The sequence below is a fragment of the Argiope bruennichi genome, chromosome 9 (genome assembly GCF_947563725.1).
Source record: "Argiope bruennichi chromosome 9, qqArgBrue1.1, whole genome shotgun sequence".
Classification (NCBI taxonomy): domain Eukaryota; kingdom Metazoa; phylum Arthropoda; class Arachnida; order Araneae; family Araneidae; genus Argiope; species Argiope bruennichi.
Genome location: NC_079159.1, coordinates 67,563,521 through 67,590,465, shown reverse-complemented (window position 1 = coordinate 67,590,465; position 26,945 = coordinate 67,563,521). Strand labels below are relative to the sequence as shown.

Genomic DNA, 26,945 nt, shown 5'->3' with positions numbered 1-26,945 from the left:
AACAGCTTTTTATTATATAAAATTCAATTTGTATAGTAAAAAGAACAATGTAATAAATATTACTTTAAAAATTTTATTACATAATATATTTACACTTTTTTATTCTCAGCTGATGTTAGCACATTCTTGTGTATTGGATTTCTTGGATACTTTTTGTAGCTTTGCTTTCCTCTTCTGATGCCTTTTAGAACTTAGATGTACTGAAAAAAATGTTTTTAATAGAATGAATAAAATAACATTATATATTTAAAGTACAAAGCAAATTTATCAATTCTGAATTTCCTTTTCCTTATTTAATCAAAGGAATGAAATTACAAAAAAGTAGTAAACTTTTTTTGTGGAATTAAAAAAAAAATCTTAAAGTATTTAGAAGAATGACTAAAAATCTAAATACAATATTTCTTAGACAACAAACTAAACAAAAAGTTGTTATTATAAACAAATTTAATTTCATAAAAGCTTTTTGAGTAACAAAATTTCAAAAGATAATTCAACTAAAAGAAAAAGTGACTTACTTTTCCATACATTTTGACCTAAGATTAGTCTTTCACACACATCACAATAATAAGTTTCTTTAATATCATTCAAACCTTCTTCAACAGGTAATGGTTTTTGAGAAGGTTCTTTGTCCTAAAAAATTAAAACTCTTTAATTATGCATAATAATGGAGAATGTCTGATTTTTTTTTCTTCTATCGCCTATTAAATAATAGGGGTTTTTTACTCTTGATTTATGCAAAAATAACTTAAGAAGTTTAAATTGTCTTATTAAGTTAACTAAATAAGTATTATTTATATATTATAAATACCAGAAGATGGAAATGACATCTTTTGGTATCTGTACATTAATAACCAGACAATGTGATTCTTTCTTGTTCACTACCCATGAGTGTTAATTTCTAAAAAATTCCTCAAAAGAAAGAAAAAAATAGGTCTTATCAGTGAATGCAATTTTACCTCTATGAATGATTGAACTATGTCAATAGCAGGTTGTAATGCATTTTCATTCCACTTGCAGAGGTCTGTTGCAGATAAACCATAGACTGGAGGTAACTGCCTATCTGGTTCTATAAAAATAGAAGTCATTTTCAATTACTATTGTCAAAAAACAATTGCACCAATATTTAATGGTAATTATCATAGACGATTAAAGAATTATCAACATAATTCAGTAATAATGTGATATTTACATTATTTATACTGTGTGTGTAAAGATGTTTTCAAAAACAAAAAATTAAACATCCTACATCACCATGATTCTCCCCAATCTCCGTAATCAGGAAAATTTTAATTAGATTGTATTTACAACTTATAATTTTTCACAAACTTTATTTAAATAAACAAACTTTAATTTAACCATAACTTAATTCAATAACTTACTTTCAGTTTTTAACTACACACAAAATGCCATAATATCACAAAAATGTGAAAAAAGCAATAAGAAATGCAATGTAAAAAAAATCACTCTAATGGATTGTATCATTGAATCTATTTTGCTCATTCAGCATTTTAAATAGATTCAGAAAACATATTAATAGTTAGAGATAATTATAATAATATAAAAAAAATCTTGTAATTGATATACTAGAAAAATCAGAATAACCTGTAAATTACTTACTGCATCTCATTTTGATATTGAGTTTTGCAATTCAAGTAAACTAGCATATTCCCACATAATAAATAATATTATTTATTTCAAAGTTTTTTTTTTTTTTTTGCAATAACAAAAATGTGTGATCTTTTTTTCATATTTAATAAAAACAAATATAATCTGATGTTCATATTAGATATGAAAAAATGTTATTCAACATTGATTGTGAAAATTTTAGTTTTTCCTTTGCTTTTGTAAAACTGAGATAAGCGATTTCATTTATTAAGCCATGACATAATAAATTGGTAAAGATAAACATACTTATTTTACCAACATAATAAAAATTTTTTTAGAAAATAGAAAATTAAAAGAACTGGAATTGAGAAATCATTCTTAAAACACTTCTAAACAGCAAATAATAAGTTATTGAATAATAATAGTGCAAAAGAAACAATTGGATAGAAATTAAATTGATGCTCAATCATTAATTATATTAGAAAAGAAGATATTATTATGATTTGAAGTAAAAATTAGTCCAGCTTAAAGTTATTAAGATTCCTTATTGCTAGAACTGCTCTGGAAGTCGGGGTTTTTTTTTTTTTTTTTTTTTTTTTTTTTCCCCTTCCTGTATGCCTAAAATGTTTAAATTAGAATTCACCTGTTTAACATTACCTCATAAAAGATAAAAAATTGATAAAAAGAGTATCTGGCACAAAAGAAACGTTTATTAAGGAATCAATGTAATAGAAGGAAATATGTTGTATAATGAATAAGAATTAATTAATTCCATTTTATTTATTGGAAAAGGGCACATTAAAAATCAATACAAAAATGAAAAGAGTAACATTTTCTCATAAACTAAAATTTGTTTTGCCTAGAATAATAAAATGTTGGTGCCTTGGTAATGTGTCACAGCTAAGGCAATTAAAACATTCTAATTTCAAGGCAAAAATGATAAAACATCATGACTCATTTTGTTTCCAGAATTAATATCCTTTTATATCTGTTGATCATGCACATATGATTCTACAATCTACTTTACAATAACTATTAAAATATTTCCACAATAATGCGATAGGTAATTATTTATTGAGCCAAGAATTATATGATATTAAAACTCATTTTCATCTATAAATAGAGTCTGTATTTTGTCTAGTCGGGATTTCCAAAAAAAAAAAAAAATGAACTAGCAATTTACATTAACAAGTTTTTGTTTTATTATTACCATCCAAAAGACAACAGCCACTTTTCTAATGATCACTTGATAGTCCCCCCCCCTCTCCAATATGAAGCTCCAATTAGTACATGAAAATCCTGTGACAGTTAAAAAAAAAAAAAGAGTGACAGGGAATATGTTTGATATTAAACAACTAAGTTCCATTCTTCAGTGACTAAAACTGATTAAATTATGAATATAACTATTTTAGACCATTTTAAAGGTCATCTTGAAATCTAAAGTAATGAAGTTCAAGGCTTCATAAACCAGTCAGTTTTAGCCACAGAAGAGTGAAATCTTTTTGGTCAAAGTATAAAGAATATTTCACTAAATATAATTTCTAGGTATGATAAGACATATAAAAATTAAGACATAATTTTTTTCAGCACATATATTGATTCAAATAACAAAAAATATATTTCTTTATATTGTTGATAACATTTTTACAATAGGAAACACAGAAGATTTTTAATGATTTAAAAATTAGCTACTGAGTTCAATTGGGATGGGCTTTCAGTATATTACCATTTATTTATTTATTTGTGTGTATACATCTCCCCCCCCCCATTCCAAAAACAGAATTCTCTAAAATAAATATTTCTTCTTCAATTCAAAGTTAGTTTATTGCATTCTTTAACAAATCACTTTCAACTCGCAGAGTTCATGTAGTCATGTTCTGAAGTCATAAAAGATACTGAAACTGATTATATTGTTTGATAATATTAAAATTAATTCAAGTGGCATGTAAATGAAATCCTTGCAAACTTGTTCAGCAGTGTTGAACTAAAGTCTAACCTTAAAAACTAAGGTCATTACAAAAAAAAAAAAAAAAAAAAAAAAAAAAAAATCAGTATCTTGGGAAATTTTTTTAAGACATGACATTTAAAGCAAATAATATTTGATGCTAGATATTAAATAATAATAATAATAATATTAGATTACAGTGATACCATAATAGTTTTAAAGTTAATGAATAAAAAAACTTACTTTTCAAAAATCTATTTATAATCCATTTAGTCTGTTTTCTAGCATACTGTCTTGTTACTAATTTCATCTCTTCTATAGCTATGAAAATAAATAAGAAAAATGTGCAAAGGCTATAATTAAACAAAAACTATTTTAAAACTGTGCGAATACAAAATTTATTATTGTAGAAATAAATGCTCTGGTCTATAATACCAATTTTTAATAATCCTGCAATGCAATGATTTTAGATGCATTATAAATTGATTTACAAATTAATTTCTATTTTATATTGTAATCAGCATATTTCTTATATGTCTCTGATATTCTTGAAGAGACATTTTTCCAAAAGTATCCTTTTTAATAAAATACTGACTGAAAAAAAATTGCTAAAGAAAATATCACCATCTAAAAATCCTAAATTAATCAAGAGACCTGTAAATTTTCAAGAGGTATTGCATACAAAAACATAATAGAATAGTTTAAATAGAATAATTTGGAGAAAAAATAAAAGCTTTGTTAATCGTATAGTTATAGCATTTCATTTAAAAACATTTAAATGATTACTTTGCATTTTTTTTTATTTTATTTTATTGATTAATAATTAAATTATTACATTTTATAATTAATACTCTGAAATAATGCAAAATTAAAATTACATTTTTTATAAATATTAAAAGCAAATTCAAAATGATATTGTATTTAATGATATTTCATTTTAAAATTTGATAATCTGACCAAAAAATGTAAGATAGGAAAAAAAAAAATAAGAACAAATTTGCCATTAAGAAAAAATATAAAAAGTAACCTTTTTCAAGTATTCTTTGGCCTGTATCACTATTTTTTTCTTCTTCAGATAATATTAAATATTCATGAAATTCCTTAAAACCAATTGACTGAAATATTCCTTCTGAATATCGAGGATTCCTAAAACAAAGAATTTAAAACTAACATATCTTTTAAAAACACTTCAAAAGGAGAAAATATCATTAAATATGTAAACTTTCTAATTAAATTTTAGCAAAAGCTACAAGAGAAAACTATAATCAGTAGAATTGCAAACTGGATTGTATATTAAAAATAATCATAGACAAATCTAAATTCTTCCCCTTTACAGGAATTTAAAATGTTCATATACAGGTAATAAAAAAATAATAAATATCATTCCATTTATTCAAATATTATGCATAATATGATCATTTAAAATATGGATGTTTTTTCCTCCCATTAATGTAAGTACTTACATTTACAAAAACACCCATTTTCTACCAATGCATACCTAAATTATATAAAATATACATTGTTTTAATAAAAATTCCTGTAAAATCTGTTTTGTTCACAATTTTATTTATGGCCCACCAAGACTTCGCAAACTGAGAATCATGACAATAAGTGTGGTTATATAAAAATATAAGGGTGACAAAAAATTCACACAGAATTATGTAACCCCAATAGTCACAAAATGTTAAACTAATATCGTTTAGATTCTTTTATTCAGATTCTTCTACATTTGTTAATAAAAACTACAAATATATTTATATATATTCAGTAAATTTTTTTTCATAAATTTAATTTATGAAACAATTTCTTATTTTTAATTGAATTTCTTAAGTGATTACTATTTCCTAATTTACTTTCTAATTTACAAGTTGCAAATGTATTTCTACAACAAAAAAAAATATTAAAGTTATGGTACAATACAATAGAACTGCAAATTTAAAAATCAAAATTTCTTTATACTTGTATATTTATATGCAGCATTTTCACTTTAAAAATTAGCAATGGCATCATGAATAAATCTTTAGTTAGACATAACATTCTAACAAAAAATGATCTAAATAATATAAAGATATTTTATGTTATTTGGGCCAATAAATGTAATGCTGAAAAAAATTACAAAGACTAAATATTTATATAGTCCTTATTATTCCACTTAGAAAATAATTATTTTAAATGATTTCTAATGGTTCCAATGGCCCCTTGGAGGAAGATCAATCAATCTAAATGTGGTTGATTGATCTAAAATAAAATTCAAAGCTTAATAATAATAATTCAGTCAGTTTTAACTAACTGCAGGAGAATAAATCTGTAATATATATATATAATATTTAGAACATTTTTTACAACTGGAAATACAAGCTTATCTCTAACATTTAGAAATTAGCTATTTGTTCATATTTAGTATAGATGTAGTATGTTGACAGATTCTTTGAACAAACTGTTCTGACAATTTATTTTGGTTACAGTTTCTATTTATTCAATGATTTATATTAAATAAAGCAAAACAGGCTTTTTTTTTCCATCATAATTTTTTTACATGTAATATACTGATATGTTTCATATAAATTCATATAGATGAACAGATTATAAGCTTTTAAATTTGATAATACATAAATTTCAGATTTTTATTAAATCTTAATATGACTAGATGATAAAATATGATTTTTTTTTTAATTTTTTATTTTTCAGATATTTTATATCATTTTCTCCATTTTTATCAACTTAACAAACTACTAACTTTTAAATTTTAAAATGCACTTATTAATGATGAATCTACAGGGTGAGCAAGAAATAACAGGAAGTATTCGGAGCCTTGTAGTGTGTTATGTACTGGACGAAATAAATCAAAATTTGGCTACCATACACATTAAAGTATGCGGTTTCAATTTATCAAGAAAAAAATAATAATACCAAAAACGCCGATAGGGGAAATCCTGGCTCTGCAAGCGCCTAATGTGTGGGAAAAGAATGCAAATGCTAATGCAAACAGTAAATAGAAATACACCAAACACCAATGAAAAACGTGTATTATAGTAATTTACAAATTTGGTTCAAGCTGACCATCAACTTGATGTTCCAATAATTGCATGCGGTACGAAGTTTTCGACGGTAGCTCGCATCATATCGGCATTTATTCGTCTGGCATCTAACGTTATTTGATCTAGTAGGAATGTCAGGAATGTCCTTGATACACAATGCCTTTCAAGTGAACCAGAACCGCCCCACAGCCGGGAATTGCCAAGATTCAGATCAGTGTCATCAGTTAATGGGTGTTATCTTATAAAATTTCAGTATCTTGCTCAATATCTTCTGCACCGTCGAGAACGGGATATCTGTTTGTCGTGATATTGAACGTGCACTGCTAGTACCCCTCCTATTAGCTATCGCCTAATCCATAATAATCCAACTTCTTCAACTTGTTCCTGCTTGATACCTTTAGTCCTCGGTCTTGAATTCTCGGCACTGCCAAGAATTCCTGTTGTTTCAAATCTTTCAACCATTCTTCGTATGTTAGTTATGGTCATCGGTCCTCAACGTAACCGCCGGTATTCACAAAGAGCAGCACTGACATTTTCATCTCGCTGATAAAACAACTTGACTATAGTCTGTATATTTTCTGTATTCCTATTGAAAATACACAGATTATAATAAGGTACATTCACGTAGCGACAACGCAGAATAACTTAAATTTCCACAACCCTTCCTTTTATCTTTGGTGTCATGTCACAAAGTACCCATTTAAGCAAATTACATAATAAAGTTTTCGATTGCAGCGCCAGAATTTCCCCTAACGGCGTTTTTGGCACAATTTTTTTTTTCTTGATAAATCGAACCCGCATGCTTTAATGTGTACAGTGGCCAAATTTTGTTATATTTCGTCCAGTACATAACATGCTACAGGACTCCGAACACCTCCTGTTATTTCTTAATCACCCTGTATATTATAAATTAATTCTAAAAAGAATATAAAAATAAATGTCAGAAATATTTAGTACAACTAAAACATGTTAAAAATGCATATATTTTATGCAGTCTTTTAAAATAATAAATTTAATTACACATGTAAAAATAAATTTTCATTAACTTACTGAATATCGATCCTCTTTTCATTATAATCTTTGTGAAAATTCAATAGCTCTGAAATAAGACCTCTTTCAAGCATTTCATCAACACGGTCATCTAATCTTTGGTTCAAAACTGAAAAATAAATAAATATTTCAATAATAATATAATTTTATCAACTTAAAAATACAATAATACTACAAATTTTTCAAATAAATAAAAAAAATTCAATTTAATCTATACAATGATGCTGATCCATTCATTTATTAAATGGAAATATTTAGATATAGAACATAAGATTAGAAATTATTATTTTACTTTCAATTCATCCAGAGCATATTCATTAAACATAAAACATTTCTTAATTCTCGAAAAATGAAAGATTCAATAAAAATTTCAATCATTGGTAAGACAATATATTAGAGCATCATCTACTGAATTATTAACATATGCAAGAGAAATACTTATCACGCCAATAATGTAATTTCGCAAAGAGCATAAACTCAGGTTAAAGATAGATTATCATAATATGTAAAACTAGGATATATAAAAATATTAGATTGTTATACGGAATAAATTATTATTGGGCTGATTACCCAGTTTAAATATACAAGGATTTTGGGGAACAATTATCACTATTTTAAATCACTGCCAAATGTTAAGAATGATTTCCAAAATAGTAACTGAGATTCCCTATTCCAAGACATCCTAAACTATGTAGCAGCTCCAAAGGAGCCATAAAAATATTAGGGAAGTAAAAATTCTCATAAAGTCTTTTAGATTCTCCAACCTTTGCAAACAAAGATATTACAAAGATATTCTCAATAATAACAAAAAACATTTAAATTTTCTAAATAATGAATTTCAAATAAATTTCTTGTCAAATTGTAGATTAATATTCTATCTTCTTGTTTATTTTACAAATTTGTAGTGGTAACAAAGCTTTTCTTATGGAAGTGGGATTCAAGGAATCCTGTACTATTCTGATTTAGATTTTATACTAGTATTATAGCATTTCAGTGATACCAAATGTAATTATAATAGCAAAACTAGAATAATATCACTCTTTCTCAATGAAATTTTGTATAATTTTCATTAAGTAAAAAATCACACAGAAAAGTCTTTTAATTCTTCATAAAAAAAAAGGATGAGTTTTAAGTGACTTTTTTTGTTTAATTTGCTTGATAAAGCATACTAGTATTTACCTTCTTTATCACACTGCAACCAAAGCATAACAGTATTTTTGAAACGTAGGGGCCCCCCTAATGATGACCCTCCATATTGTGAACGTTGTTCTTGCAACAATTCACTATGCCGACGTCCATGCTGTTGATACACTTGCAAACTCCTAATAAGATGAATAAAAAAAGATCTAATATTACACAACCTATCTAATACAAAAAATAATATGACGATTGAATGAAATACAACAATATATAACGACAATAATGCCAATATTTTAAGATTTTTTTCATTTTCAATTTGGTGAATTAAAGCTATTTGGAGCAAAATAGCACAGCAGATTCTTATATCTAGTCACAATTAATCAAAATGAGATAAATAATCTTGGCAAATTATTACATTAAAAGTAATTTTCACCTGCATTTAGATATTAAATTCATTTTTACTGTTAGTTTCTTTCAAAAATCAGTTTTCAAAACCAGAAATATATCTTTTAAGATTTCTGTCTTCAAATAATAATAATAATTTTGAAAAGCCAAAAGTTCATCAGTTAAGAAAATAATTCAATTTTAGTTTTGTTTTTATTATTAAAATTGTTTTTCTTTTCAGTAAACCAATATATTCTGAACCAACATCAAAAAAGTCTATTTTTAAACTAAAAAGTGATTGACTAAATCTGAACACTGAATTTTAACAATGTGGATTTTTTGAACATCCATTTCATTATTTCCATGTAAACTTTTTTTACATACATGTTTGACCATAAATTTCAATTGCCACTTGGTTTTGCTGATTCTGGCAGTTTATTAGCTTAACTAAATATTAATCTTTTATTGCATACTGTTGCCTATCTGTCAAAAGCTTTTTATTCATTTCTTTTGAAAATTAATTCAGGAAATCTGCAATGAAAAGCATTTAATACTTCTTTGAGTTTCTTATTAATAAATATGCAAATTTTTAGAAAGCAACCCATAGTAGATGGTTTTTAATAAATAACTTGAATTTAAATTATTGAATTTTAAAATGAACTCTGAAACCACATTTAAATAATCACCATCTATAAAGTTGAGAGTAAAGCAATGCTAAAGCCAAAAATAACGATGGTCATATTTGAAACAGGCATTCAAAATAAATATTTTGATTTATACTGTAGCGGTATGTTATAAGCAAGGATAGAACCTGGGACCTTTTAGTTCACAGCCCAGTAACATGACCACAATACAAAAGCAATTGCTCGTGTAGTGTAGCTGTTAACTGGCTTATAAGCTTTCACCACAATACTATCAAGAATAAATGTTTGAACAAAATTACACTTTCTTTAAGCATGTCAGTCACTAAAATTTACAAAGATGTGGTAAGAATGGAAACTTTACATTGGTGAAATATTTCAACAAGCAATATTGCCATGCATGACTCAATCAGCATCAACTTAGGTAAATATCATTAATAAATAAGAGACATATTTTTACCTGCTAGGCTAACTAAAAATTAGTAATTACTTTAATTTTAAAAAAGAGGTAACAAGTAAAAAAATTTCGCATGACAGTACATACAACACATGTACTTAAAATAAGTTATAAATCATTTTTGATTAAACTGAATTAATTTTCTTTATTACTAATAATAACTCTAAACTATTAATAAATTTTTCTATGAAACTCATTTATGGATTTTCAACTAGATAACTGCCTAAGGCCTTTAGGCTGAGAAAGGATAGCAGGCAATTTGATTAAATCAATTTTCAGCCTAGTAGACACAAAAATAAAATTATATAAAATGCAAATTAAATGAACCATAAAAATATTAGGACTACAATATATGTTTGCATGGAATTGTTAAATTATTGAATAAATTAAAATATAATTTTTAATCTATTTTTAACCTATATGAATATTAATTGTTGCTATTCCAATATGTTAACACAGTAATGTACTGTACTTGTCTAATAATATTTTTTAATGTTATTCTTCTTCATTATAACTAAATATTTTTATTTATAAGTAAGGAAATCATTAACTAATAATTATGGTTAATTTTTCAATATTTTTCCCCCCATTTTACACATACTAAAAAATAAATAACACATTTTCACATATTTATCAAAACAGAAATTGAATTAAATTGACTTGTTAATATGTTGAATACACTAAAAATTGGTTTAAATGTTATCCTAGATTTTTAAGATATTAGAAAGGTGGACTTAGGTATTTTGGTTGGAACTGCAAAATACCTAAAATTTTATTCAGTATTCAAGCAATTCTAATTAATAAACACTCTCAAAATATAAAAGAAAAGCATTCTTTCATCAAATATACTGATCACATTATTTATCAACAACATATATGTTTTATTTAGATTTATATTAGATTTGTAAAATGTTAAAACCTACCTTAAAATATCAGAATAAATAGGAGTAGAGTCCACTCCTATCTATACCAATTCTAACTTTTCTACATATTTCAGCAAGTATTATTCTTCGATATTGCAATTATATATTTAAGCAAAAAAACATTTAAAATATATTGAAAAATATCATGCTGCAGTTGTACGTATTACTTACAAATGCTGATTCTAAATATTTCCTAAAAATGTAAATGCTGGTAAAGGGAACCAAATTACCAGATTTTTTTTAATGAAATGTGTGTGTGTGTAGATAAATAGAGTGCTATGGTAGAAATACATAAATATATAGAGGATACTGTCGAAATGTACTCTCATTTGACAGGATGGAGTGGATCTATTCTTTATTTAACAGATTTGACAAATATAAGCTAAACAATAAGGATGTAAAGTTTGATACTTAGGAGAACTGAAAAAAAAATGCATGTTCAGTTAAAATTACATTGAGCCAATGACAAATTTATAAGCCAGTTTGTTTATTGCTGCTAGGATGAAACATCAGATGTTTTTCAGAAGCATACCAATTCATGCGCTTTCACTATGAATCTTGTAATAGTGTATGAATTGGTATGAACTTTTGAAGCATTTATTGTAAAAAATTGCATATAAAAACTATTTGTTCATTCTGACTTTATTTATTTTTATTATTTATATATTGTTCATAACTACCAGCTATTATTGAAATACTTGAACCATTTTCTTATTATGAGCCATTGCAAAATCTGCTTTAACCCAGAGCCGGCCTGCTCTTTAAAGAGGCCTGGTGCAAGAAGGTATTTGGGGCCCTAATTTTTTTGTAAAGCACACACACACATTGAGCTTTATATATAAGTATAGGTGTATATTTATGCAATGCATGTTTTTTTTTTTTTTTTTTTTTGCTAATACATTAATTACTTCAGAAAAATTACAATTTTTTTGCAATTTTTTGATGTTTAATACAGCAATTGCATTTATGCTAGACCAAAGATAATTCTTTTTTAATTTTAATTTGCTGAAAGAGCGTGCAGGACTTGCTGTAGTAACTGGCAACATGAAGACAAGTTTTATCACAGTTAATACATTTAGAAGTAACTCATTATAATTATTATTTAATATGCATTACAATATGTCTTGTGCATTATTTACATCTCTTTCATTCAAAATCAAATCCCGCAACAAACAAATTTCTTGGATTAGGTTTCCATCTACATCTGTGTCATAAAACTTTACAAAGTTTTAGGAACATTTCTCTAATTCATATTTTGTGTCTAATGACAAAGTCTGACAACAGCTACACAAACACCTTCAATAGCTCTTAATCTCTCACTTAGAATAAATTTCAATTTTTCTGGCGTCTTTGTGTTCCTAAGGGTTTAAGATTGAAATCATGTATAAAACTTAAAGAATAAATGTAAGAAGAAGGTATATAAGTTATTTATGTCATCATTTTTCAAAATATTGTTTTTTCATGTATAAAACAGATTCCTAATTAAAGATGAGTTCAACAGAAAATGAAAAAAGCTACAAAATACTAATTATATTTAATACATTCCATATTATTAAATTTTATCAAAATGCATTTCCCTTTTCAAGTTTTGAGCATTATTTGTGCCACTTGTCGCTTCAATTCAGTTTCTGGATACTTTTTATAGTAAGACACAGTAATTAAATTTTCGGTAAGACTTAAGATTAATGTCCAGTTTCTTGCAAAACATGACAAAATCGTGCCAACTTTCTGAAAACTCGTCAACAGTCAATCAAGTATGAATGGGTTGACGGTGTGCCTAGCCAAGACTTATAATAGTTGAAAAATATAGTTTATATGTAATAGTTTAAATATAGTTCTATAGTTTGCACTTATAATAGTTTTTAAAAAATTGGAATTCCATATTTTGACGAATCAGCACGTTTTAGATCCCCTAGAATCTCAGAAACTTATTTTTTTTAAATCACGCCTATGAGTGAACACAATTATTCAAAAGCGTTTTCATCTTGATTAATGTAATTTTGTATATGGTCTCTACTTCAGATTTTTAAATTTCTATCAAATTTTGAACAAAGTACATTCAGAGGAAATTTGTCAATTCGATGGCCCGAAAGTAATTTAACATGATAGTAACAATACGAAGAACGCTAATGAGTAATAACTGATGTACAGATTTAATATCTGATGATGTCGTGACCGCGTTACAACGAAACAAGGGTCAGCTAACTTCTGAGGGTAAAGACCCCTGAACACCCGAGGGCAGAAATCTGACTTCCAGCTCATATGAAAATGTCATTCACACACTCGCTTGCACAACCCCTTTTTACAGGGGGGCTCTTTCACACACCTCACAGATAAAACACAAGGGGGAGCAACCACGCCTGAACCAGGACTCGAACCCGGGACGCCAAATCACGGGGAAGACGTGCTACCCCTCGGCCAGGATGCCGGCGATTTAACATCTAAAGTATTTCAAATTCGGATTGACCATTTGTCGATCTGCTAGTTCACAAGCGTGTAAACATAGTAACAGCGACTTAATCTGATAATTGATGTTATCATTAAAATAGTTTGGTATGGAATTTTGAGTTTCATTTGGTTGACAAATGAGCGTCCAAAATGCATTATCGGTTTTCTTCATCATTCAACGAAACACTAAACGCTTATGTAAGGGATTTTTGAAAATCGGTGCTTCTTGAATTGATGTTTTTTTTGCATTAGTTTTGCATAAATTTTATTTTTCAGCATATTTTTGCGCGTTGCTTCTCTTTTTCTTTCACTTTTCTTTTACCTTCCACTTCCATTCATATAACTAATTACTACACTAATATGAGATGGCAATTTACTTCAAATACAGCACACGACAGAAACTTATTTCTTAACATATTAAGTAAAAAGGAAATTTGTTCTTAAATTTTACTCAACACATTTTATACAAATTTTAATCAATTTCAATTTCGATCGATAGTGTTCGTTTTAAATCCCTAATGAAAAATCTAGTTAATATTCGAAAAAAATATATAAATTAAAACCCACATAATTTAATTAATTATTAACTCCCCTCTTTGCCCCCTTCTAGTATTCTATGCTTGATTATTAGATTTATTCCATTGTTAACTTAGTAATAATCATTGGTTAAACTTCAATTGTTATTGGATGTAGAAGGTTTCAAAAATCATTCTTATTATTGTTGTTAGCAGAAATATTACTGTTTAATGTTAAACAAAGGTACAAAATACAAACAATATAATAGATGAAACAATGAATCCACCTTCTGCTGCTCTGTTGAGAATCATTTCTCTTTTTGCAACTGGTCGTTGTGTGACTTTTTTTTGCTGAGCTATGCTTGGTGCGTTTTGTGAACATTTCAATGAGGCTACGGCCATCATTGGATGGATCGTCTTTTGGATGATCTTGGAACTGTTGAAATATTACATGTTCCCTCACTTACCCTCAATCGGAGATCTGATTTTCGATCCCGATTTGGATCAGGATGTTTATACATCACCTGATTCACCTGCGACAATAGTGGAATCCGTTCCATTGGTTCGCTCATACATGGTATTTAAGATTTGCCAGGCTTTAGAACTTCTAGCGAAACTGGCTCCATCTGCAACCCAAAAGTCAGATATCCCTGTTGTAGAATCATATACGGTCTACAAGCTGTGTTCTGCTCTGGGTTTGCCTGCACGGATGGCTCCTGTAGGAGTGCCAGTTGTAGAATCTTTCGAGATCTACCAGTTCTGCTTAGCCTTGGATATTCCAGTGAGATACCGGTCGCAGAAGGACGCAGTTTAACATTAAAATTGTCGTCTGCTGCCCGATGCAGTTTTACAATCAGAACTGTCTTCGGATGCAGCGATGGAGGGTGGGTGGTCGGGGAACGAAAGTAGCCCATCTCCACGTGGTGGGCAACGGTGTTCCCTGGGCAACGGTGCAGTTCTCTGGAATTGAACCGGCTAAGAGGCTACTCAAGTGTGAAACAAATAAACAAAGAACATTGTATTTAGTTTGACAAAATTACACACCTAATTTTGGATTTTAATGCCACAAAATTTGAATACAAGCATCAAATTCAGAATATGCAGGATATGTATTTAATGGTAGCGATAGCTGCAATGTTCTTTAGATATACGTTAGAATTATATATTTTTTATCACAAAAATTAAAAAAGAATTTAAAATATGTATTTGACAAATAATTGTTGTATAACTCACACATACAGAAAATCAGTAGCGTTGACAATCATAAATCTGATGGAGGAATCTCATAATGACTTAAATTTGAAAAATTATAGGGGCACAAATTTATAAATTGATAACATAATACGTCACCATATATTTTTAGCCGGTTATGACAAAATAGATTAAAGGCCTTATGGTCAGAGCCGGCCTTCTTAGGTGCAAAAAGTCATTTGGAACCCTAATTTATAAAGCAAGAAAAAACAAATCTGAACATATATTATTAATGCATGCTTTTTTTTATCTATTTTTATTCTATTTACTTATTTGCTAATCCACCAATTACTTCAGAAAAATTACAATTTTTTGCAATTTCTTTTTCGATATTTAATAGAGCAACTGCATTTAAGCGTTCTGAACACATGCTTGACCGAAGATAATTTTTTATTAATTTTAATTTGCTGAAAGAGCGCTCAGCACTTGATGTAGTACCTGGCAACGTAAAGAAACGTTTTAACACAGTTAATACATTTTGAAATAATTCATTATAATTATTAATTAGTATGCATTACAATATGTCTTGTGCGTTATTTACACCTCTTTCATTCAAAATCAAATTCCGTAGCAAACAAATTTCCTGGATTAGGTTTTCATCTACATCTTTGTTATAAAACTTTACAAAGTTTTTGGAACATTTCTCTAATTTATATTTTTCTAAAACTTTTATATTAGTGATTAATTTGAAATCAGAAATACTATTTAGTATACTTTTAAGCCTATCTTCTATTTGTACAATAATAGTACCAATTACAGTGTTAAAAAAATATCTAAATTCCTCTACTGTTTTTTTTTTTTTTTTTTTTTTTTTTTTATATATAACTTCGGAACATAATCTTTTCCTTTTTCGAATCCGTTTTTGAGGAAAATATTCAAATTAAGTGCTAGCACTTTTGCTTCGTCGAAAAATGTGTTCAAGTTTGTTCTTAAATTTTGGATTGCAGTTTTAATTTTATTGACTAAATTGGAAGCCAAGTCAAGAACAATTGTTTCTGTTTGAAATAGTTTATTGATAATGTTAATTTTGGAAAATATTACAAACAATACTATTAAACATAAAATAAATGACATTTCTTCCACCTTTTAAACTTTTAGCTTCGGATACCGCTGTATTATCGTTACTTACATCATCTAAAAATCAATAAATTCTTCTAGGGCATTACAAGTTCCTACACTGCTTTCACCTAATCTATTTTGGCTTCCCAACGAGTGTCGCATAATAGTTTAAGAGTAATGTTTAAATGCTCTGCAGAATTTCCCCCATCTTTTTCCCATTACAGAAAATAAGCAATATAAACGTTGTAATATCCCCCTAAAGTTTTTTTACTATATATATTGCTGGAAGTGGCATCACAAATTAATAAATTAAAGGAATGTGATAGGCAAGAAACATAAATTGCATGCGGATTTAGAGAACGTATTCTAGATTGCACTCCTTTATATTTCCCTTTCATGTTACTACTGTTGTCATATGCTTGCCCTCTATAATTCATAATATCTAAATCAAGCTCAGTAAATCTTTTCAATAGAGTTTTTGTTAATCCATCTCCAGTCACATCAGTTATTTCAATAAACCCTATAAATGACTCGTTTATAGTTAAACTTTTCTCTTCAAATTTTACATACCTAATAATGATTGAAGTTTGTTCCTTAAATATCAGGATTACAATCCCTTTGAATACTATAGCCCATGGCTGCTTTTATATCATGTTTAATTTTGTTAAGAAATTCATTTCCTAATGCAGAGATAATTTGTTCTTTTGAACTATGTGCTAAATGATGCACAATTCTATTGTTACGAACCTGTGATGCTGCTTCCCAGCATAGTGGGTTCCATAGGAGGTCCCATAGCTTGGCGACAAACTTGGCAACCATTTGGCGACTTTGGCGCCAAAATAGATTATACCCGAAACATCGAGAATTTTCCCGATCCGTCCAGTAGGAACAGAGTTACGCCTCGAACGTTCCTGATTGGTTGAGAGGCTTCTAGCCCCGCCTCCTGAGACCTATAAAAGGAAACAGTTCTGCCGCTGCCGAGTAGTCGTGGACCGGTGGTGAATTGAGTAGTCGAAGAGTGATCGGAAGCGACAGAGAAGAGGAGTCGTGGACCAGTGGAGTCGAAGAGTAGTCGGAAGCGACGGTGAAGAACTCGTCTTCCAGGGACTAGCGGAGGAGCGACGGACTAGAGCTGCTGAGTATACTGTCGTATGCTGCACATCTCGGCTGAAGAAATCGTCTTCTGTGCTGTCCTGTGTGTGTTCGTGTAAATAAACGTCGTTGTTTTATTTTCTACTGCCGCCTGGTGATTGAGCGTTCTTCACACCATATAACTCCCACTATCCAAACGAACCCCTGGAAATTTCGTAACACTATTTTTCAAATTTATTATTTTGTTTATATGATCCATTAGCACAGAGTCATATTTACTTAATAATTCGATCAAACATAAAAAATTTCAATTATTAGGCTATCTTTTTATTTCGCGATTTCCTCGAAGTGGAAAATTAGAAAAATAGATTCATTTAACTTGATTTGTTTTACCAATAGTTGAACGTAAATTTAGTCATTTTAGTAATTCTTCCCAAGTAATAAACGAATTAAAATGATAACTAGAACGCTTATGAAAGCTTTCTCTAGTTATTATAGCCACTATAAATCGTGTAGTTTGGTTATCTCTTCTTCTTTTGGAAAACAGCATACAACAAAAACAAAGCACGGAGTCTTGTGTTTTTGAATAAATTAACCATCTGTGAAGTTCAGTTTCACCATTTGGCATTTTTTTAAAGTAGTACGTAGTGGAAAATGATCTACCTTCAGCATTTTTAGCAAAAATTCCCTTGTGTTGTACAGGTCTGCTTTAACACAAAACATTCTAAATTTATCAGTTATAATGTTTGGCCATAAATCAGGATCATTTATACTCTCTTGATCGTATTTGTTATTGTCATTTCCGTCATTATTTTCCTATTTCGATCATATTTTTATAAACACACGGTTCTTCAACAAATTTCACCGTTTCAACATTTTCATTGCAAGACTGTGTAGTTGGAGTAGAAATTTGTTCTTCAGTTGAAGTTATGTAATTTCAGAAGCCAGAATTACTTCGAAGCCAAGAAAAGTGATCTACTTGTGAAGTATCAGCTTTTCTTCTTTTCTGATAATTTTCTTTTATATTATTACTTTCAGTATTAAGCAGTTTATAGAATGAATCTCATATTAATACATGCTATACTATACACTATTATCTAGTAACTGAGATAAGTGACTGTAAACCCACTTACCTTATATTAATAATATTTTCACACTTACACTAGACTATAATATATACTGTAAACTTCGTATATTTCCAAATCTGTCGACTGCTTCATTTAAACTTCTTCCTTAATTCTTATTAATCCGGTCGTGGCCGTTGAAGAAGTGACGCAGTGTGCATTGCTAGGAGTTGATCGTTTAATTTATCTTCGTTTTACTTTTTGTTTCAACAACTTAATATAAACAAATATGCACACATAAAATATATTACATTACATGTAGAAAAAAGTAGATAGTTGATGATTTACAACCCAGTTACATTTGAACCCAGCCTCAGCCACGACTACTGACCGCCTCTAGCGCCGAGAAGTAGCGCCGCTCTGTTTTCACATGTGAAGGGGATTTCTTTATTTATAAATCAACTCCCCCTCCCCCTTTATAGGCATCATTGCGTAATAACGGCGTCAGTCGAAGCTCAGAAGCCACATGGAAACGAACTTGTATACTTTCAAAATGTGTAAACGCTATTAGTGTACAGAACACTATATTAATTCTTAATCACGGTACCCTCCCCCTCAGTCGCGTAGCCCGTGAGCATAGCACCCGCCACACAACCCAGATGGCCGGTCTTGCTGTTACATCTGCTTTCGTTTCAGAAGTGTTTCGGTATATCAGGCCCTTTAAATCTACCCGATTTCTTCTTTAATTCGGTGAATTACTCAAAAAAAATGATAAAATCCATCAGCAAATATAGTCGCATTTTAAAATATTTATTTGATTTAGACGCAACATATTTTTATCAATTCACACTCACAACACAGCTATGTACAATGTTTATATACAATCAGTTACAAAACATATTTTATATTGATGGAACAAGATCACGCAGGTTCGTGAACAGTCCGTTCACTTCAGTTTGTTTTTAAACGTAAACGGCTTTCTTCACACTTGCCTTTACCTATTTTTTGTATTTTTGTGAGATGATATAACCTGACTTAAGTACTTACCTAATGACTTTTCTCCTATCTTCAGGATGCACGCTGTTGGCCATGTCAGGATCGATCTCTTGAAGGCTCTTGTGTAAATCCATATTGGAAATATCTTCAAATGAATCGGCTGTTATTTTTTGTTTGAACAAATCTTGTGTAGATAGGCTGACATTGCTGGGTATAGTAAGTGAATCATTTTCAATGCAAGAATCATCATCAAATAAAAGTTTATTGTGTTCCTTCTAGGTATAATAAGAACAAGTATTAATAATTACAATTTATATAACAAAATAAAATATAAACAAAACAAACAGAACAAAACTATCTTATTTAAAGGAAATGAAAACTAAGAAACTTCCTTTCAATAAGAATTTTCAATAATACCCTAAAAATTTGACCAAAACTTCCATTTAATACAAAAATAGTCAAATTCTTTCCATTTTTGTATTTATTATATTAGATAAATAGTTCTAAAATAACATTTTCGCTTAAGCAAATCAGTAGGAATAATGAAATAATAACATTTTTAAAGAAATTATATTTAATAGCTTTATCCAAATTAAAAATGTTTTTAAAATGTTTAAAATTTTTGTGGTATCCATATTAAAAAAAAAATGTGAGACAAATTAAGGACATAATATAAATGTAATCTAGTAAATCTAGTAATTGCATTCTAAAAGCTGAATCATGAAAGTTAATGAATAATATTATATATTTTAGAATACATATATATGCTTAAAAAACAAAATAGCTCAATTTGTGACTTTTTTGTTCAGAGAATTTTTAAAAAGTAAAAATTATAAACCGCTGCAATAATTTTGTAAATAACATTTAAAAAAATTTTTCATTAAAAATAGCCATCATAATTAATTTAAAAAAATAAATTTCAATAAGGTTCAGCATCAACATCTTTTATATGAAAAAAATTTTATTACATATAAAATAGGTCATTATTTTTTTTTTATATCCATGATGTTTTTAAAAACAAAAGTAGTTAAAAGTCATGAAAACATATTTATATCAGCCATCTTAAGAGAAAGAAAAAGAGTAATGCAAATTATTTTACTCCATAAGTTAAATGCTTTTAATTTTAAATTTACTGAAAAATTAAATTCAGAGAAATATATGAATTATTTCAACAAAAATTAGAAATGCAGACAACAAATTGCATATTACAAAAAACATTACTAACCTTTACAAGAAATAACTTAAATTTATATAACATCAAAATTTATGCATTTGTTATAGATTATAAAATTTTCAAAAAAAATATATCTAATTATGTATTTTATTTTAGCACACTTATATAATGAGAGTGTTTTCAATCTTAAAAAAAATGCAGTTATATACCTTTATAAATTATGCATGATATATTCTTTTCAAAGAACTACTGCATATTTCTGAATAGAAGCAGATCTATCTATATATGTATATCCAGAGTATAATTATTTATCAAAAATTTATCATAAATTCAAAACCATCATATAAGTCAAAATAACTTTTTTTTTTTTTTTAAATTCTGTGGTTTTCAAAAACATTACCAAGAGATTGAAAATATTGTCAAGTAGGTAAAATGGATAGAATATTTCATTAATCAAGTTGCTATAAAGTAGAACCAAGAGGTAATGATTATAACTATGGCAACTCCATTTAAAGAAGCACATTCTCTATTCATTTGCTGTCTTATATGTGATCTTTTGTATCTGTACTCGACGTATATATGGATTTTTTTTTTTTAAGAGATGAGCAGGGTGATAAATTTTTATACAGCAAATTTTAAACTACAAACTTTACAGCATTCTTATTACAGCAAATTCAAACAGCATAGCTGCACAGCATTTATCTGCAAATGTTGCACTGAATGTAACAAAACAGCAATAATAAATAATTCTAAAAATAAAACAGCTCATTTTAACAAAAAGAATAACTGATTTCACCCAAAATCTTTTCTTTAACTTCAGAACTATAAATTATAGAAAAAAAAGTTTATAAAACTAAAGAAATATTTAGCAATTCAATGCTTACATGTGGTAAATAAAACCACACCCAGATCTATTGTATTAGCTTACATCCATTGAATTTAGAAAAAGTTTCAAAAATGTTCAACTTGTATAGGGAAATATATGATACATAAAACATTTACATTTAATACAAATTGTATTCTTACCTGATTTGATATGAGAACTTCCCACAATAAAGATTCAATGTAATAATTAGTTCCTCCAACAATTATGGGCAATTTGTTTTGCTTCATTATATTATTAATCTAACAAGAAATGAAGGAATCATTCTATAGTTGAAATTTTGTTTAATGTTAAACTTTCCAGCTTGAAAACCATTTTAATAACTAAAAATACAAATATAAATCAGGAATTTCTTTATCTCCCTTTAAAAAACAGCATTAATAAAAAAAACAATGCATTAAAGGCTATATTACATTGCCCTTTCTAAATAGAAATAATGAATGGAAATTATGTTAAAATTTGCAATAGCATAGTTATCTAGAAGAAAAGAATTCAATATAAAACTAGTATTGTCGATATTTCTAAGGTTGAATTTTTAACTCATAATGAAAATCTACTAATTCTGTCAAGTCTGTAATTAATAAAAGAATATTTCTATTGATTCCCTTACAAACATTTAGAACAACATGTGGAAAAATCACTGCTAACTTACTCATAAATTGAATGTATTGAAAAGTTTAAATTCAAATGAAGCATACCAATATATACAATGAATCTATCACCTTTGATAATAAGAAATCATAAAGTTTTCATTTAATGTAAAAGCAATAAATTTAAAAAATAAAGGATACAATAGGAAGAGCTTGATTTCTAAAATCAACCACAGTATAACGACTAAGAGGTTCTATGCAGTTTATACAATGGTGAACAGCTTCTTTTTGTTCCTCAGGTGTGACCTTATTTGTAATAATATCTAATCCCTTATAAACCTGTCAAAAAAGAGAAATGCATTAATTATTTGATTTCATAAAGCAATAAATCATAATTAAATTTTTTTTTAAATATAGAAAAATTAAAAATAAATTAAAATTTTTTTCTTTACAATTTTTTATTTAGTAAAAGCATTTCAAAATGCAAGATGTTAAAAATATAAAAAAAGATGGGGGGAAATATAGAAAAGATGGGGGATTTCAAAATTTTGGGGAGAATGACAGTTTTTAAATTTTTTTCTCTTATATTTATTGAATACACTTCTAGTGTATGTACTCTCCTTACCTGGATTTGAAACTTAATAACAAGAAATCAAAAAATATCAAAAATAATGGCAAGCTTGGATTGAGTTAAATTCACTTTTTATAATATAGGAGAAAATAAAGAATCATTCATTGATTTCACAATTGCTAAACTGACACCCTCTCAGGAACAGATCTGCAGTTAATTAGAGTCATAAAAAGCATTCCACCCCCTTAAAAAAACTCTTGCCAAATAAGTGGCGATTCTTCACATAAAAACACAGTTTCTATATTTCTTTAAAAAATTGAAAACTGGATATCTTGTCATTTTTTTTTTTTTTTGGAGCCATTAATTTGCTTTATCTGAGCAATAATTATATTCAATAAATGAATAATAATTCATCACCACCACTGTAATAATTTAGTTTTCATCAATTAATTATTTGAAATGTAGATAGTATACAAGTATCCACATACATGAAAAAAAAATCTGATATTTAGAATAAAAAAGAAATAAAGTTGAACAAAAAGTTTTTGTAAATAGTAATAACAGCTGTATTATTAGAGTACTAATAAACACGATCCAGAATGATATTGGATATGATCAGATGGATGCAAATTATGACGATTTTATTCATCAATACCTGCATAGAATCTGCACTAATTATTTCTCCATTAAATCTTTTAGCTAGTTCAATGGCAAGTTTTGATTTGCCAGTACCAGTACAACCTAAAACAGTTACAACAGGAATTTCAGATATCATTGCTGAGGTTTTAAATACTCGCACAATGTTCCCCATTTACATGATCAACTGTAAACAAACAAAACACGGCATGCTCTATTCAGTTGCGGTTGAAGTGTAACATTTCATTCTCTTTCTCTTAAGTAAATTTCGTATTTTTTTAAAGCAGATTTTAAAGAAGATTCATATTTTTCAAAATAAAATTCCACCAAATTTATATAATAGTGTCTATAACCTTTAGATAAAGATACTGTCTACAATTCAAACGAGAAAAGAATCGAAATTATAAAGAAGGAAAAAAATGAAAGACAAACTGGTTGCTAAGCAACTATGGATGAGTGAGATGTGTTCGTGTGGTTTCGAAACCACAGACCCATTCCGATGTCTGGATCCGGAACTCAAATGGAATTATTGCTCAAAATTAATAAAAACATTTTTACTATTAAAATTTTCATAATAAATAAATGAATTATTATTGACAATAGTATAATATTCATAATATTAATTAATACTTACATTAATTAACACTTTTGCTAATTTTTAATTAAAATTAATAAAAATAATAAATAAAAATTTCTTAAAAATAATTTATATTATATTTTTCCTCGTTTTTTTTATTAGTAATATATGTTACTTGCTACAATTTTCAGTATTTCGACACCTTAAATCGTATTGTACGGTTTTAAATACAACCTTTCTAAGAATTTGTTTTTATATTTTTGGAAACAATTTATTCACTGAAGCGTTTAATAATGAAAGTGCACTTCAAATTTTTAATCAAATCTAACTAGCTCCATACTCTACAAAATGTCTTATTTATCAAGAAACCTTAAACCATTTTTTGCAATTATTGGAAATCATGTGCTAGTATTCAAAAGTTTTAATTTGTTAATAACCATATAGATAAAATTTTATTTTCATCGATTTGTTTAAGAATTTACCTAACACTAAAATTTAAGCAAAATACAGAAATTGTTTTAATATTTCTTAAAGGATTTTTTTTTTTTTTTTTTTTTTTTTTTTAAGCACATTAGCAAGCTCGGAAAAATATCAGAACCTCCTTCTGATATTTCTCCTTCTCTGAGATCAGAACTCATTCATTTTATTACTACCCTTGTCGACAATGTGATTAATTTTTTCTAGAATTTAAGTTTCGAAAAGCTTTTTAAAATTTTGCCATAAAATATATTTTATTCGTTTTTATTCTTGTTTCAAAACCCAGACTATTAAAAGAAAAACATAAAGTAATTCCTATAGTATACTAAGCTCCCACTCTTAGCAAATACTTTAAAGCAAAAAGTATAAATATTCGTTTCTTTCTATCATAATAAAGAAGTATTAAATAGAACAGAATGTAGAATAGTTGCAAACAAGGTTTTGTAAATAATCTACAATATTATCGAAAACCCCTATCCATTGATAATTCTGTGCCCATGCCATTTTTCCACTTTTTTCTATACAGATAAAAATTCAGCTGTAATTTCTAAATTGATTTTCTACTTGCTTGGTATTTTAAATTCATATGCTAAAGATATTCTATTATTTAAAAATTAAGGACTCGGTATTTTACTCATCACTATAAATATAAATCTCATGTCAACAAGTTTATTAATCTTACTTTATCAGGATTCTTAAAGAAGAAGAAGAAAAAAAAAATACATTTTGTGTTCATAATTTACACTTAGAACTAAAAAAAATTTAAGGCATGTTATTCTTTTACTCAAACATATCTTGAAGACAACAGTTTTTCAATTTTTAAGATATGGCAACTGTAATTTATTTCTCACTATATATATTGAGATCTGGGAATAGCAAATTTTCTCCTTATACAAACCTCAGTTAGAAGTTGGTTTCTCTAATTGCTCGAAATAGATCTTTCTCTTTGGATTGGAATTATAAGAATTCTAAAATGTAATATGTTTAGAAGAAATTAGCTCTTAACTTCGATCCAAAGAAAAAAGATATCGATTCTATACGTAAATATTTTGATGCTACTTGTTTAAAATTTTGCTAATCATTCATAGTAAATCAAAAATCGTTATTTCAATTTAAGAGCAACATACAAAAATACCATTAAGATATGGCAACTGTAATTACATACATACAACATACAAAAAAGTCTTGTGGGTGGGGGGGATTTAATTTCCTTTGAAATAAGTCATTATTGAAACAAAATTAACCAAATAAATAAATAAATAATTTTTTTAAAAAAACCTTTTTAGAGTAAAGAAATTGAACAAAAATTCCACTAAAAAAATGGCCCTTTTTAAAGTTTAAAAAAAAATTGAAAAAGCAGAAAGAAACCGACTTTTTGCAGAGCTAAAAAATTGAAACAAATATTGTTCTGATAGTAAACATGGCACTTTTGAGAGCAAAGCAAACATTTCCTATTAGAACCAAAATAATTTTAAAACTTTTCCAAAGCCCAAAAATAAAAATGGTTTTGTGTTTGTCACTAATATAAGAATTAAAAAGTATAAAAATAAAATAAAGAATTCAGAAAAATATTGTTAGAAAGAATCTAAAAGAACAAAATTGAAAGGAAAAAAATGATGCGAAGTGTAAACCATACAAAATAAATCAGGGGAAAAAAATTATCAATTTTCCAAGAATCATATGATTTAAGAACCCCCCCCCCCCAAATTTCAAGTGTTAATTCATTTAGGTGTAATGTAAACATATATTTATTAAAGCTTAAGAAATTTTTAATTTATTTGAAAATAGAGAATTTTATTTCAAGAACTAACCGCCTTTGGCGACCAGCCGGTTCGCCAATCTTAATGCTCGTTAAAATTTTAATAATAAAATATTTTATGTAATTCCTACTTTAATAACTTCTTCATCAAAATATTTTAAAATTTCAAATTTTGAGAGTGATATAATTTACTCATAATATTATAAAGGCCTTCAGTCATAACGTAATATATATCTCTCTAATTTTCTGTTAGCTCCCGTAGAATTTCTGCTTTAAATTAAAGTGGAAATGATTAATCTACAATTAATATAATAATATTTTTTACTGAAACAAAGCATTTTTTTATAATGTGATTACTGAAAACAGAGTCACTGAGCATTTAAACCTTATGAGTACTAAAGAATATCTTTCTTAATTTATGTAATATCTCAAGAATTTGTCAAAAAATTTTTCTCTGATTCATCATGAGAAGATCTATTAATTAACAATGTTTAATTTTAAATGAATCAAACATAAGAAAATAAATAGAATCGTTTAAAATAATCGGTCAAAAACAGGTTAAAAAACTACTTAAAAGACGATGTACGTAAAACTATAAACATATACAAAAAATATGTAACTAATATAAATAAAATTTAATTACAAAAGCATACAACTAACCTAAAAATAA

At 27.6% G+C, this 26,945-nt stretch overlaps 1 protein-coding gene across 1 annotated transcript; it reads right to left on the bottom strand.

Annotated features, from left to right (window-relative positions):
• Positions 1-57: 57 nt before the first annotated feature.
• Positions 58-23,672, bottom strand: LOC129984100 (tRNA dimethylallyltransferase-like). Its single transcript, XM_056093881.1, has 11 exons — positions 23,482-23,672; positions 22,457-22,594; positions 21,809-21,907; positions 19,660-19,883; positions 8,818-8,960; positions 7,639-7,747; positions 4,578-4,696; positions 3,794-3,871; positions 957-1,066; positions 516-630; positions 58-200 (listed from the first exon to the last, which is right to left on the bottom strand). Exons 1-11 carry the CDS (start codon positions 23,635-23,637, stop codon positions 106-108), a joined length of 1,386 nt encoding a protein of 461 aa, XP_055949856.1. The 5' UTR covers positions 23,638-23,672; the 3' UTR covers positions 58-105.
• Positions 23,673-26,945: the final 3,273 nt, after the last annotated feature.

What these genes read in the sequence shown, in the direction of transcription:
- LOC129984100 (XM_056093881.1), bottom strand. Translation starts at nt 23,637, where the DNA reads ATGGGGAACATTGTGCGAGTATTTAAAACCTCAGCAATGATATCTGAA. An exon ending in GAAAAGAGGATCGATATTCA is followed by an intron (nt 4,697 to 7,638) that starts GTAAGTTAATGA and finishes TCTTTGTTTTAG; the next exon opens with GAATCCTCGATATTCAGAAG. An exon ending in AGGTCAAAATGTATGGAAAA is followed by an intron (nt 201 to 515) that starts GTAAGTCACTTT and finishes CATTTTTTTCAG; the next exon opens with TACATCTAAGTTCTAAAAGG.